General features: G+C 39.9%; 1 protein-coding gene across 1 annotated transcript in view; it reads right to left on the reverse strand.

Annotated features, from left to right (window-relative positions):
• Window positions 1–14,793, reverse strand: part of LOC117521706 (receptor-type tyrosine-protein phosphatase F-like) — a 535,666-nt gene that overhangs the window by 203,024 nt on the left and 317,849 nt on the right. The window contains exons 6-7 of the mRNA XM_034183049.1: window positions 5,593–5,781; window positions 20–37 (exon numbers count right to left, since the gene is read on the reverse strand). Coding sequence (XP_034038940.1) covers window positions 20–37; window positions 5,593–5,781 — 207 coding nt within the window. The remainder of the gene's footprint in view (window positions 1–19; window positions 38–5,592; window positions 5,782–14,793) is intronic.

Raw genomic sequence — 14,793 nt, forward strand, 5'->3', positions numbered from 1 at the left:
CTTTGTTTATCGTCCTTACCTCTAATTGGTGTACCACCTAGGTGGGAGTAATTTCAATGCAAACAGGGTTGAGAGAATAGTTAGTAATCCACTTATTGCGGTGGGAGAGGAAAAACAGGGCTTCTGACACGCCATAAAAAATGATTTAAAAAACAACAACAAAAACAACTAAAACAGAGCAGAAGTCACTTCAACATCATGTACAAAAAGTTCAGCACACATCAAGAACACTGTAAGGTATTTAGAAAATCTACACAGTAACATACTGTATGAATAGTAGGGGGGAAAAAAAGCAAAGCATTTAAGACGTTTTCCTTCTTTCATCCAACATGTATGAAGCACACTCTCACTTTATGTTTGCAGACAATATCTGTGTTTCTTCTTTGTCTTTCGGCTGTTCCCGTTAGGGGTCGCCACAGCAGATCAATCGTTTCCATCTCTGTTTACTTATTAAAATCATGTGTAACTAAAAACATTTTTTGAATTTGCCTTTTAATCTCCTCAACATCCGTTATTAATTAAAGAGAAATATGATAAGAAAGAACATCTTATACAGTAGTTACAGTGAGGAAAATAAGTATTTGAACACCCTGCGATTTTGAAAGTTCTCCCACTTAGAAATCATGGAGGGGTCTGAAATTTTCATCTTAGGTGCATGTCCACTGTCAGAGACACAATCTAAAAAAAAATAAAATCTGGAAATCACAATGTATGATTTTTTTTATAATTTATTTGTATGTTACTGCTGCAAATAAGTATTTGAACACCTGTGAAAATCAATGTTAATATTTGGTACAGTAGCCTTTGTTTGCAATTACAGAGGTCAAACGTTTCCTATAGTTTTTTCACCAGGTTTTCACACACTGCAGCAGGGATTTTGGTCCACTCCTCCATACAGATCTTCTCCAAATCTTTCAGGTTTGGAGTTTCAGCTCCCTCCAAAGATTTTTTTATTGAGTTCAGGTCTGGAGACTGGCCAGGCCACTCCAGGACCTTGAAATGCTTCTTACGGAGCCCCTTCTTAGTTGCCCTGGCTGTGTGTTTGGGGTCATTGTCATGCTGGAAGACCCAGCCATGACCCATCTTCAATGCTCTTACTGAGGGAAGGAGGTTGTTTGCCAAAATCTCGCAATACATGACCCCATCCATCCTCCCTTCAATACGGTGCAGTCGTCCTGTCCCCTTTGCAGAAGAGCACCCCCAGAGTATGATGTTTCCACCCCCATGCTTCACAGTTGGGATGGTTTTCTTGGGTTGTTCTCATCCTCTAAACATGGTAAGTGGAGTTGATTCCAAAAAGCTCTATTCTGGTCTCATCTGACCACAGGACCTTCTCCCATGCCTCCTCTGGATCATCCAGATGGTCACTGGTGAACTTCAAATGGGCCTGGACATGTGCTGGCTTGAGCAGGGGGACCTTGCTGCCCTGCAGGATTTTAAACCATGACAACATCATGTGTTACTAATGTAATCTTTGTGACTGTGGTCCCAGCTCTCTTCAGGTCATTGACCAGGTCCTCCTGTGTAGTTCTGAGCTTTCTCAGGATCATCCTTACCCCACAAAGTGAGATTTTGCATGGAATCCCAGACTGAGGGAGATTGACAGTCATCTTGTGTTTCTTCCACTTTCTAATAAATAATCATAACAGCTGTTGTCTTCTACCAAGCTGCTTGCCTGTTGTCCTGTAGTCCATCCCAGCCTTGTGGAGGTCTACAGTTTTGTCCCTGGTGTCCTTAGACAGCTCTTTGGTCTTGGCTATGGTGGACAGGTTGGAGTGTGATTGAGGTGCAATTAATACAGGTAAAGAGCGCAGAATAAGAGGGCTTCTTAAAGAAAAATTAACAGGTCTGTGTGAGCCAGAATTCTTGCCTGTTGGTAGGTGTTCAAATACTTATTTGCAGCAATAACATACAAATAAATTATAAAAAAAAAAATCATACATTATGATTTCCGGATTTTTTTTTTAGATTACGTCTCTCACAGTGGATGTGCACCTAATGGCCCAGTCACACGGCACTTAACGAAGGGTGACAAAGCCCTGACGAAACAAGAAATCTGGACTTTCGTTGGCATCGTTTAACCTTTGCGCAGGATTTTTAAACTGTTGAAAAATTTGAACGAAGGGCAACGAAAACCTTAATTTGTCTGTGTTTCGTTTTACTGTTGTTCTTGATGTTTTTTAATTGTTTGTTTAGTTTTTGTAACCTTATTGTTTAATTTGACTTCGTTGGAGCAGCTGAGTGTTTTCACACAGTGCAGAAGCTGGTTTGTGAGCGCTGAGGCTGCTGCTGCTTCACGTACCATCAGAAATTACAGGGCAAACTTAGCCTGCTTGCTTGGATTTTTTTTTTATATCTGTGGGGGGGCAGCTTCAATGGGCTCAGGCACCTTACATAGGCCAGAATTAATTTTTGTGTGGATATAATTAATTATTTTGCCATTTTGAATGCAGCATCAGCGCAGCAGCAGCTCCTGCGTGCACTTATTATTTTGTATTAAATATAACAAAATGAGTGTAGGAATGATAATCCAGTCCTTCTGTACATGTGGCAACGGGTGGATGAATCAAAATGATGATATAAAGAGCTGTTCTGGAAGGCAGAATTCATGTTGTGGATCAGTGATCAGCTGGTGGAATAACCGCACAGGTGAGTCAATGCGCGCGTTCACACGCACTGATTAATTTACTGCTCTGATATATTCAATCATCTTTACACTTATATTTATATTTATTCTCCCTTTTGACAGTTTTCTGTTATAAATCAATATATATGGCTTAGAACATAATACAGTGATACAGCAGTGACCACGGCGCACTTTTTTTCTTTTTTTTCTTTTTTTTTTTTAATCGGAGCAAGACGGAGCGCGCAGCGTGTCGACAGACAGTGTGGAATTCTGATGATGATGGAGATGACCCCTCTTTTGTTCTGGAAGAGGAACCAGAGCAGGTGGGTCCACTGACGTGCACACAGATCTCCACAGCTTCTGTTTGCAGTTTCTCCAGGACTCAGGCGCTATGAACTCTGTCCCAGAGCTGAGTCCTGGAATGCAGAGATGCAGACATACACTGCTCCAGCTGTGGCTCCAGGCACGTTTCGTTAAAGCGTCGAGATCGTGAGCTTCGGTTTTGTCAAGTTCCTCTTTTGTCCCTTTTGCGCTCTTGCTTCGTAGACTGTTCAGTGATAAAGATCTTTCGTCCACCTTTTCTCAACAAACTGTGACTTTTTTACTTTTTCCCTTCGTTCATGTGCCATGTGACTGGGCCATAAGATGAAAATTTCAGACCCCTCCATGATTTCTAAGTGGGAGAACTTGCAAAACCGCAGGGTGTTCAAATACTTATTTTTGTCACTGTATATAAAGAAATGCACAAACTAAGTATTCAAGTCAGAGAAACTGTGAAGAAGTATGTTTATAGAATGGATGACCTGTGCGGTGTGAGAGATTTAGACTTGCTTACATTAAAAATTGAGAAGTTGGAATATAATAAGAGAAAGCAGATTTAAGTTAAACCACGAAAGCAAATTAAGGATTTTAAATTATTATTATTTGATTTCAACAGCCATCAGAGAACTGGTCTCATTTCAGGTCATATGCCGTAATGGAACTCCTGATACTGCAGGAGGTGTCAAAAAAGTGGTGGTGGATCTGCGGGCATAACATATCAGCACATTTTCAGGCGCTCTCACTACACGTGACGGAAAACTAATTAAAATCTAGTTGCTTGGGGGGGATCAGTCTTATGCTGTTTTATCCTGGTTATAAAAACATCAAACAATTAACCAGTTTTCCCGCATCTTAATTTATGCAGGATCACTATCTAGTTTGGGTTATGCTTGTAGTGCAACCATTTTTTTATCTTTAAATTGCAGAAAACAATCCGCATATAAACATTTTGGACAAAAAAGAGGCACAATCTAAGTCAGGGGCAGGCAACGGTGTGCCGTGAAGGGCAAAGAGGGTGCAGGTTTTCCGTGCATCTGATTGCCTGACTATGCAACTTTAATTACGAGCTCCTCTCCTCAATTTAAAGTCCTGATTTACATATGAAATCACCTGCTGAGGTGGATCGGTAGGAAGGAAAACTTGCATGTTCCTGAACGCTCAAGTCTGTCCCTAATCCAAATGACTGTCTTGCTGTCACCTGGACTTGACCTGCAGCAGGTGGCTGTATTCACAGGTCGGCCTGCCATGATAATGAGGACTTTGACCTTTGTACGATATACTGTGTGGACTTGACCTCTGCAATGCAGTTGCTGCTGAGCTTAACACTATGCATTGGATATACATGTGCAAATAGCACCTGTATTTTAGCTACATGATGCCAGAATAAACAGCAGAGTTTTTTGCCACAATTTCCATCCAGATTTCAAAATTGATGAACTCAGTCTTCTTTATCGTCTTATTGTATGGCAAAATTTAGATGCATTACTGTAACCTGCTGTGTCAGAGTACACAGAAAGGAGAGGAAACACGTCGGAGCGATAGTTACGTGCACACCTTTGGTTTCACACAATAGAAACAAAATAGAGCTCATTCAGTGCTTTAGTTGTCGCAAGTCTCCATATGAAAGGATTCTAGATCAGACTTGTGGCTAGGCATGGTACTGCAACAAAAACATAATTCCCCAGGGACCCTAAAGGCATCTTCCCCATAGACCGCCCTAATAAATTAAATGTAGATAAACCAGCAGAGCCAAGGAGCCAATTATTTCTCTGTATAATGATTTTCTACATGGGTCCCCTTAAAATACAGTGTTATATGCATCACACCACAGCAGTGTAAAGCCTGTGGGACAAAAATTTTGGTATTCTTTATCCAGTTCTCCAAAATGACTAATGACCGTGACTGGCAGCAATACAAGACAACCTCAAAATTACATGGATTCTGCAATGAGCCACAAAACTGAACACTGTCAAAAACTATTTGTCTACCTGCAGCTTTTTTAATCTCATCCATGTCAGCTCAGGCCATCACTTTATTTTGTGTTGCAATAAAGAATACCAAATTGATTGATTATTTTTTTACTTTTACTTTGTCCTGCTAATAGCCCGTAGTTTGGCTTCATTGTACCCGCTGTATGTGTGTAATAAGGGGATAAAAAGCTGTATGAGAAAAGTTGGAAAAAAAAAAATTATTTCTGTAAATTTCAGAGGTTACAGGTTCATGCAACAGTGCAGACTGTGAGAAACCGCAAGCCGCTTGAAATTTAGTCACAGCAATAGGCTCCAAATGCTACTTACTTTATAAGGAGCAGCATCATTTTAGTGAAAATCAAGTTCTGCAAGAACTAAGTTTGACAACTCAAGGACGAGGTTGACATGCATAATAAACATTTCACGCTGTGCTGTGAAAAAAAGGGAATGCACAGAGTTACGTAGGACAACAAAAGCCTTTTGTATTTCATGGCATGTCTGACATCCGTCATTCAACTCAATTTATTTATACAGCACCAATCACAATGGAATCAGTCATCTCAAAGCACTCAAGTCTGATGGTATTTTAACACCCTCCACAAAACTTTATGGAATTTTAAATCTTAGCACTCATAGTTCTTAAAAAGCATTCAGTCAAATAAAGTTAGAATGTACCTGAACGAAGCTGCTTGATCCGCCCGTTGCTGCTGTTGATGTCCACAGGAAGCATGTCCTTGTACCAGGAAATCTCTGGGTCTGGGTTTCCACTGGCTGCACACAACATAGTGGCAGTTCTGGTCTTTTCAACCACCTTAAGCTGGGGGCCCATGTCTATATTTGGAAAGCCATGGGGAATCTGATTCTCTGGGGAGAAAAAAAATGCAAAGACAGCATTTTAGCATGGACTTAAAAAAAAAAAAAAGAAATAAATTAAATGGGGGGGGGGGGGGGGGATTCCCTTCGTGATGCAACTCCACATTAGATGGAGAATGTGGCAGGGGTGGGGTTTGAACCGAGAACCTTCCACACTGAAACCAAGTGCACTAACCACCTGTCCACCACCCCTGCCAAAAGAGACAAGAAATTAAAGAGCAGGAAAATTTTATAAAGATGGAAATGGATCTGACAGAATAAAACAATAAAACAATAAAACAAATGCTTGTGTTTGTGCTGTTCTAATTCCAGGTGCAAGAAGAAGAGGATTACAGGACTGAAAAAAGGCTGTATAAATTCAGTGGCACTCTTCAGCACACAGCCAATCAAATCCCAACATACAGGTTTAAAGCTGATACTGATAGGAAATTCTTTCAGCTTCTCCTTTTTCCCACTTGAGCTCACCACAGTAGACCAGATATGGATTAACATGTTGATTTGGCACAACTTTTATGCCAGAAACCTTTCCTGATGTGACTTTACATTGCATGGAGAATAGGGTGGTCCTCACTTTGCAAAGTTTTGAAATTTAATACTCTGACCCCATGAATAGGTTCCAATTGATGAGAAAACATGCTGTGTAAAATTTTGTTTGTATAAATTAATTTTTAGAGGTGGATAAAACACATTGAAATTTAGCTATTTTCTGCTTTATAACACTATGCAAAGTAAAGCTTAATGGTGCCCCCAATCCACCCTAAACAACATATCAAAAGTCCTGATGAATCCTCTTGGCACTCACTTAGAAATTCAAGATGGCCTCCACAGGTGATTTTCATGCTTTACTTAGTACAGCATTACAATTAATTTATACAAACAAAATTTTACACAGCATGTTTTCTCATCACTTGGAACCTATTCAGGGGGTCAGAGTAATAAACTTGAAAACTTTCCAAAATAAGGATCCCCCTAACGGAGAATAGGCAGGAGTGGTCTTGAACCGAGACTCTTCCTCTCTAAAAATAATCGCACTAACAGCTTGGCTATCATACTGCAAAGGTGGTACTCACTTTTTACTGTGTGCCTTCCTTTGACTGAGTTTGTGTAAGATAACCTTCATGCTCAGATCATGTCAGTGTCCTCTAGTTTCCTGTCTTTTGTCCAGTCTGTGTCTTGTTGTTGTAGTAGTTAGTGACCCCTATGTAATGTAGTCAGTTGTCGTATTGTAAGCTCCTGTGACGTTGGCATGTTTCTGTTGTAAATTATTTAATTTTTACAGTCTGTCAGGGACTACAGATGGAAATTAGCCCATGGCTATAATCTGACATATTTACACTTTATGTGTTCATTAATATGTGTTGTCCCTTTTAAATAAATAAATGAAATGAAAAATGAAAATGAAATCATAACCTTTTAGTGAAGGAGTGCTGGCTGCTGGTGGAAGTTGGCCTGTGTTGGCTCCTGCTTGGTCTCTGCAAGGGTACCCTGTCTGTTTTTGATAGTTACGGAGCTAAAATCTGATTGCTCATCGAGTCAATGAGAAAAATTAGTCAGCTAGTCAGGTACTAGCTTGGTGTAGTTGATTATTATGAATAGTTGACCGAACACTACTACTATTATCGAAATCCCACCATGGTTGTGTTGTTCTGTCAGCAACATAACTGAGTGTTTTATTTTCAAATACAGTATCAGAACACAGTAGACATGTTTCAGTGAATACCTCCTAATTTATCTACCAAAACGATCAAGTCACAACTTGATCACAAATGTCACGGTAGTAATTACCAGCTGAGGATGATCGATACACGAGTACACCTTCTTGTTTTGCTTTTGTTTTCAATACATTGATTAAATATTTTTAAAAATATTACCATATCTACCATGAACAAACTATACACATGTAATTCTGTTGTAGAAAAAAAACTAATACAGCAGGACCAAACAATTACACAGGAAGGCAATTCTTTGTCTATGTGTGTGATATTTAGATTCAACCATGTAATTTGTAATCTGTCATATTACTGAAATATGGAAAGACAACAAAACCTGCAAGTGGCTCAGCATAAATGAGGTGCGAAATCTAAAACAGGGCACATCACCCACATAATAAATCTTCATTTAACCCCGGAAAAAAATTAATAAAGTAAAATGTGATGGCCTTTGAGAGGTCTTATCTTCTTATCAGCTTCTCAGGACTGTAATCTATCTTTCTCTTCATATGCAGATGTGTTGTTAAACTACGATGAAAGACTACGATGTGTTGCAGGAAAGAACTGAGGTACTAATGACGGAAATTCCAGCCTTTGGTTCCACCATAAAACCATATTAACTTAACGAAGTTTGAGGTTAACGGGAATTAAGTGATGGTCTGCAGGAGGTAACATAATATATCAACATTTGAGAAAGCTGTGCAAATTGTGCACAAAAATTAAAATGGAATCACAATATTGCAAAAGTATATTAGAGTGTCACTGCAAAAAGGTCATGAAAATACAGAATAATAATAATAATGACTTAAATTGGACTTTAAAGGCAATTAATACAAAAGCAACCACTTCAAATAGTCAGCTACATGGTCCTGTGTGTGAATGCAGAATAATGGAAGAGGATGAAAAGCAATTCATATTCTACAGCCAAATGAAAAAGATGCAAGATGAGTCATCATTGGTCAAGCGGGTGCACAAGTCATTTATGCATAATGACCTTGCCATACTTTGTGGCAGTATTTTCAGGATATGGTTCAAAAAGACAGATTCTTAATTTGATTTTGTTTCCTCTATTCAAAGAATGTCTGCCTACCTTCACCACTGATACAATTTATTAGTAGAGCTGATGTTCTTCAGAATGGTAAGTACTTGAATTTTAGTAACTCCTGAAAGGACTTTTATTATTACTACTATTTAGAATTGGTTTTTGGTTTGTCTTTCATAATGACTGATGTAAAAAAAAAGTCTAAGACCTGTACAGCAACTTGGAAATATTTATTAGAATTGTAATAAGTTTCAATCCTCTTACTTGCATAAAGAAAACTGGTTGTAAAACTGACGATTTGCCCATGGTGGGCAAACTAAATATGGACCTCTCATAGCCCATCGGTGCACCATTAATAATGAATTTTTAAAAGTTTAAAAATGTCCTAAAATAGTAATAATATCAACAACAATAAAAGTAGTAACTGAAAACCATAGCATTTGAATTATGTGTTATTCTTAACTTATCTGACAAAGTTTACAGAATATATACTAAATGGTAATAGTTGACCTTTGTCTCAGGTGATTTTCAGTTCTCAAATTTGGCTCTGATGTTTATCAGTTTGGAAATGGCTACCGAAATCATGAATTCAATATTTCTGTTCAACTCTTTGAATGAAATCTCTCTGATGTAAAATTACAAAAACTATGTCACTGATCAAATACTGACTGCACATTCTTTTCTTCCGTTGACTAACACCAGCCTTTTTCTGTCTCAGAAAGACTCAGAAAGTTGGTCTGTCTGAGTCAAAAATCCATCTGTAAACATATATGGGTGAAGTGTGAGTCGGGGAACGGTTGTTCGTCTTTGTTCTGATCCGTAGCAGAGCAGTTGTTCCTCCATTTACCCCTGTGTTTGGAACATAGCCCGGATCGTCTCATATTTAGATGTAGCCGACAGATCTCTGCACGGCCTCTTATCTTTGTGGCAAGGCTAGCTTCCTGCCAACGAAACAGGATTCATTTTCAGACATCCCAGCCCACTCAGGACATCGCAACCGACCAGACAACCACAGCATGAGGAATTAATACGGTACAATTTGTCACTGTATGAATAATGGTAACACTAGCATACTGTTTTCCTCTGTGGGCTCCTAACCCGGGTCTCTAACCTTCAAAGAGAAAGAGACAGAGAAAAAGAAAAAAGGGAACATAAGAGAGGCTATTCTTACAACAGATACACAAACAAATACGCTAGCTGAGGCACACTACACAATACAGAAGCAGGAAAAGTGATTTAACACGTTTATAATTAAAACTGGGAATGTTGGTGGTCTTAAGATGTGCAAAGCATCCTCTGCTATTCAAAGCACTAGACAAAGAAATCAGACTGAACTAAAGTGAGAGGAATGACTGTTATGGGTTCAGGTGGTTGTGTTCAAAGAAGTTAGGTTGCTTTTCAAGATTATAGATTAGAACTAAACAGTGGCTTGCTTACTAAAGCAGCAAACTATTCCATAATGAGCCGCTGTCACGTCTGAATTTTGGCAGCATTAGCCAGGCCAGAACATTGGATGTCTTTGGTACAAGGACTCTCTGGAGAATTCTTGGATGCAGCTGGAATGACTTTGTGTCAAATGAGCGGTTACTTGAGGAGACACAGATGAGGACTATTACACGCATCTTGAGGGAGCTTCAGACGTGACTCTGCAGTCATGTGGCACCATTTCCCAGAGCGTGATCCAGCACACAGATGTCTCATCTATGAGGACCCCAGTGACTGGCCCAAGCCAAGGAGACACATATAACACCTGGCTGCAGAGGGTACGGTGCATCTGCAAAGTATTCACAGCGCTTCACTTTTTCCACATTTTGTTATGTTACAGCCTTATTCCAAAATGGAGAGTAAATTCATTTTTTTCCTCAAAACTGTACTCACAACACCCCACAGTGACATCATGACTTTTTTTAATTCAAATGTATTAAAAAAACTAATAAATCACATGTCCATAAGTATTCGCACCCTTTGCTCAATACTTTGTTGGTGCACCTTTGGCAGCAATTACAGCCTCGTTTTAAAGTACACGTTTCCTGTGAGCAAATACATACTTATGTTATAGCAGGGACAAAGAAATTATTGTGTGGCATCACCATAGTGATTCCATGCCCCCCCACGATGATGTCGACCCCCAACATGATGTCAGTCAGTCAGTTAGCGTTGGCTGACTGAGTCATTCAACTGTCCAACCCACGTACTTTAACCACACAACCTGGACATTATCACAGGTGTGACTTTCTTTATTTTTTGCCAAGATCAGAAAAGTCTCCAAGACTGAGAGTGTATGTATCTGCATTATGTACCATTTATTACAGACTTAATTTGACCTCCTAAATCCCTCCATTTGAAAGCCAGGACATGCAGCCGCTTCCCCCAAGCTCCATTCTGCCCGATCTTTATCGTGGAATAAATTTGATAAGCCATATCACTTTCCTGTTAATAATTCCTGGTCAGTTACTCTAGGACAGTGATTTTTTTTTAATCTAAATTAAAATTTATTGCAGACTTTTGCAGTACGTAACATACTGCTGACCAAATGAAAAGGCTTCATGTATTAAACTAAGATACAAATAGAAGAAAAATGTCATTTCTTTTTGCTATCATGTTCTGTGGAACCACACAAATACTAAATTACCAACACCGTGTTTAAAAATAAAATCCTCATGGTTGTTGTATTGCTGACTATAGAATATTTATGATGAAGATTATTGGCAAATGTTCCTGAGCTGTGAAAAATGCAAACCATTGGTTTTGACAGGGTGAAAGACCCAAAAGGAGTTATTACACGAGTCAGCAGCTCCCTCACATCAGGGAAACACAAACAGAGAATAATTTAAAAGGCAAACAGCTGCTGCAAACTTTATGAATCCATTCCACTCTCCTGTTTAATGTTTGCACTGCAGGTGAGCTTTTAGCACGAGTACCAGATGCCTTCCTATTTCACAGTATGTTGGATTGACGGAAATTCACAGCATGCAATTGGTATGTGCGGCTACACGTATTACAAGTCCGATGGGTATTGGACAGAAACAACATTATGGAGCCACGATGCTGACATTTCCATAGTTAATCTTCAAGGATTGCAAATGTTGACTCATACATGGGAAGCCTAGCTTTAAAAAAAAAAAAAAAAACCTTATATATTTCACATTTTGCAGACAGACACACACGCACAAACACACACGCCAACCAACCAACCAACCATAACAGTCTATGTGAAAAAATACAATATGCCATGTGGTCCTGACATGGCTTTGGGCCCCCTATGTGCCTGTGGGGCCACACCTGCCATTTTGGGGCTGTGGGGCACTGATGAAACTCCTCACAATCATTCATGACTCACATTTCATTACACCTACCATACTATGCACACCACCACCACACCACACCATACTACCTCACCATTTTTTTTGTTCTTTTTGTCTTTCCTCACTATCTTTGTTGGAATCGTTGTTACTGTTATAGACAACCTTATTGCCATCATTTGCCACTGTCACTGCTATTGTCACTGTCATTGTCTAATGGTCTGTTTGTGAGTTACCCCATTAACTCAAGGGGGAAAAGGGGGTGGGGGGCAGCAAATTGGTGCTGCAAGATTAAATTGTGTATTTAACAGTAAAAGCCAGCTGTGACTCATACGAAGAGGTTAGAATTAATATAGACAAAGGGGGAAAACAGAACAGCGTCCCGTTTATCGTAGCTGCTACAGAAAGTGGAGAATTTTGAAAAAAATGTTCATTTTATACAGCAGACGCCAAAGGAATGTCATGTTCAAAGCCAACTGCCCACAACATGTGAATAACATAAGGACACTGCTGACTCAATGACCACACACAAAAAACTGCCCATTATTTTCCACTGTCCCCAAAAATGTCTTGCAAGAAGCCTCTGGGGCTTCAATTTGCACAGTCTATGATTCAACAACTGTTCAATTTAAACAATTTTTTAATGAAAGATTTCAGTAAGCTGAATAATTTTGTGCTGTCAAGAATGTGAATAACGAATTCTCCAGGAAATGGATAAAAAAAATAGCTTTCTGTGTCTGTTTATGAACTTGGCACTGAAAGCGCTCTCTACACACATTTTTATCAAAGATCTTGTCAAGGTATTGGATAAGATTTGAGCTGTGATGCTTTTTCTTCTTCTATTTTTACGACAGCAACACCAGCGGCTGGCCTTGTCTGTCAACTTATCATCTTGGGAAGACAAAGACATACCTTTGTTCCATCCCTTTTAATTTTGAGGGAGGAGAAGAGATGGAGAAATTTGGAAAGGATCCAGTGAAATAGCGCAGGCAATGCAGGTTGATGTTTGTCAAGCTAGAGGGAAGTTTTAATAAAAATATATTCAAAAAAAAAAAAAGGTGGTGGTCTGTTTTTGTTGGAGTCTAATTCCTCAAAACAAGCTCCACTCCTCTGCTGAGTCGAGGTGGGAAGTCATGAGCAAGGCGAAAATCCTCTGATAATGTCATGGAGACACTTCATTATGAAGATCAACACTGCAGCAGCACAAAAACAACACACAGAAAAAATACCATCTTTCAGACGTCATCCGTCTCTGCAGGTGTAAGCAGACGGACGGCTCGATGAGAAGTGTGTGCAGTGAAGAACCATTCACTGCCATCAACAACATGCCGGATGCCTCCTGTAGTTCCAGTAATGAAATAGTCGAGCAGGTGAAAGAGCCTGACAGCTGAAGTCATCTCAGTGGTCACAGCATTTGCAGTGAGAAATGTGTTCAACATCTCAATGCAGGGATGAATGATTTGAGGAAAATAGCTATGATTATTTTAGAAGTGGTGCAGTAATAGTTGAAATGACAAATTCTTCCTCTTCATCTTTTTCCCTGTTTCCATTTGGACTGGATGCCCTTGCTCGTGCAAACCTTCCTGCATTCACGTGGGTGCAGGATTGCGATCGCACTGAACTGCACCAGGACCAGTTTGTAGCCCACCCCATAAAACAATAGTACAGGGGAATTGTGGGCGCGGTACAGCCGAGGTTTAAGCAAAACAGCCTGAACGCAAAAGTACAGTAAGAAGACGGTCGATAAAGTTGGAATATTTTGACAGAGCGTTTTTTATAAATAGATAATCTCATCATTAAGTATTTAATAGCCACAAAGACCACATCCATCGAAACCGTTACGTACTCTTTTTTTTTATTTTGTGGTAGCAACATGGCTTCCTCAAACACCGCCATGTTGGAAGTTGTCAAACTTTCCAAAGGGTCTGCAGTGCCATGTAGTGGATTATTTTTTTTAACATTCATTAAAACGTACAGGACGTACACAGGTATGCACACAGTTATGGTTTCTCTGTTTGAAACACACCGACAGATTTGCATCCTGTACTGAGTACTGACCATAAATGAGTCTGAACACGTGTCACATGGAGGCTAATTTACAGAAAACAATAATGCACGTGCTAGTGTATGTGCAGACCCTGTGCCAACTGGAGCCTTCAAATACACGCTCATAATCTGATTATGGATGCGCAGTTGGAAAACGGCCCAGCAGGTGGCAGTGTTCAATGTGCATTCCTTACGATACGACACCAGAGCAACGTTTGGAAACAGGTTTGGTTTATGATTCGTGTTAAGAGTTTTGCAGCCAAAGTCAGTTTGACATTTCGTCTCGGCCGGCCTCTTGCTCACCCCCTCTTCTTAGCCTTCTTTGTCAACATTCTCTTCAATCTCTTCCCTCTGCCATGATGGGGAGGTGATGGTCTAGTGGTTAAGCGTTGGGCTTCAGACCAGAGGATCCTCAATTCAAATCCCAGCCAAAGTGGAAAACCACTAAGGGCCCTTGGGCAAGGTCCTTAATCCCCTAAATGCTCCCAGTGTGTAGTGGGCACCTTGCATGGCAGCACCCTGACATTGGTGTGTGAGTGTGTCTGTGTGAATGGGTGAATGTGAGGCATCATTGTAAAGCGCTCTGAGCTTCTGATGCAGATGGAAAAAGCAATATTTGTTCTGAGATCCTCCTCTAGCTTCTTTTACAAGCAGCTGAAGCCCCATAGTTGTCAGTGTGATACAGCAACATAAAGCATGACAGAGACGTGTGTCATGCTTGCAAATCCTACCCACTCAACCCAAGTTACACAATCAGGGATGAGAATGGGCAAAGAAAAAAACCTCTGAAAATCAGTGGGGGCCCGGTGGCCGCCGTAAGCCCCCACTATTTTAGCCATAAGGTCAAGTAAGAAGGGAGGTTTAGGCTTTTTAAATACTAGAAAGACACAAGACTCATCAAGAT

The sequence above is a fragment of the Thalassophryne amazonica genome, chromosome 12 (assembly GCF_902500255.1).
Source record: "Thalassophryne amazonica chromosome 12, fThaAma1.1, whole genome shotgun sequence".
Lineage (NCBI taxonomy): Eukaryota > Metazoa > Chordata > Actinopteri > Batrachoidiformes > Batrachoididae > Thalassophryne > Thalassophryne amazonica.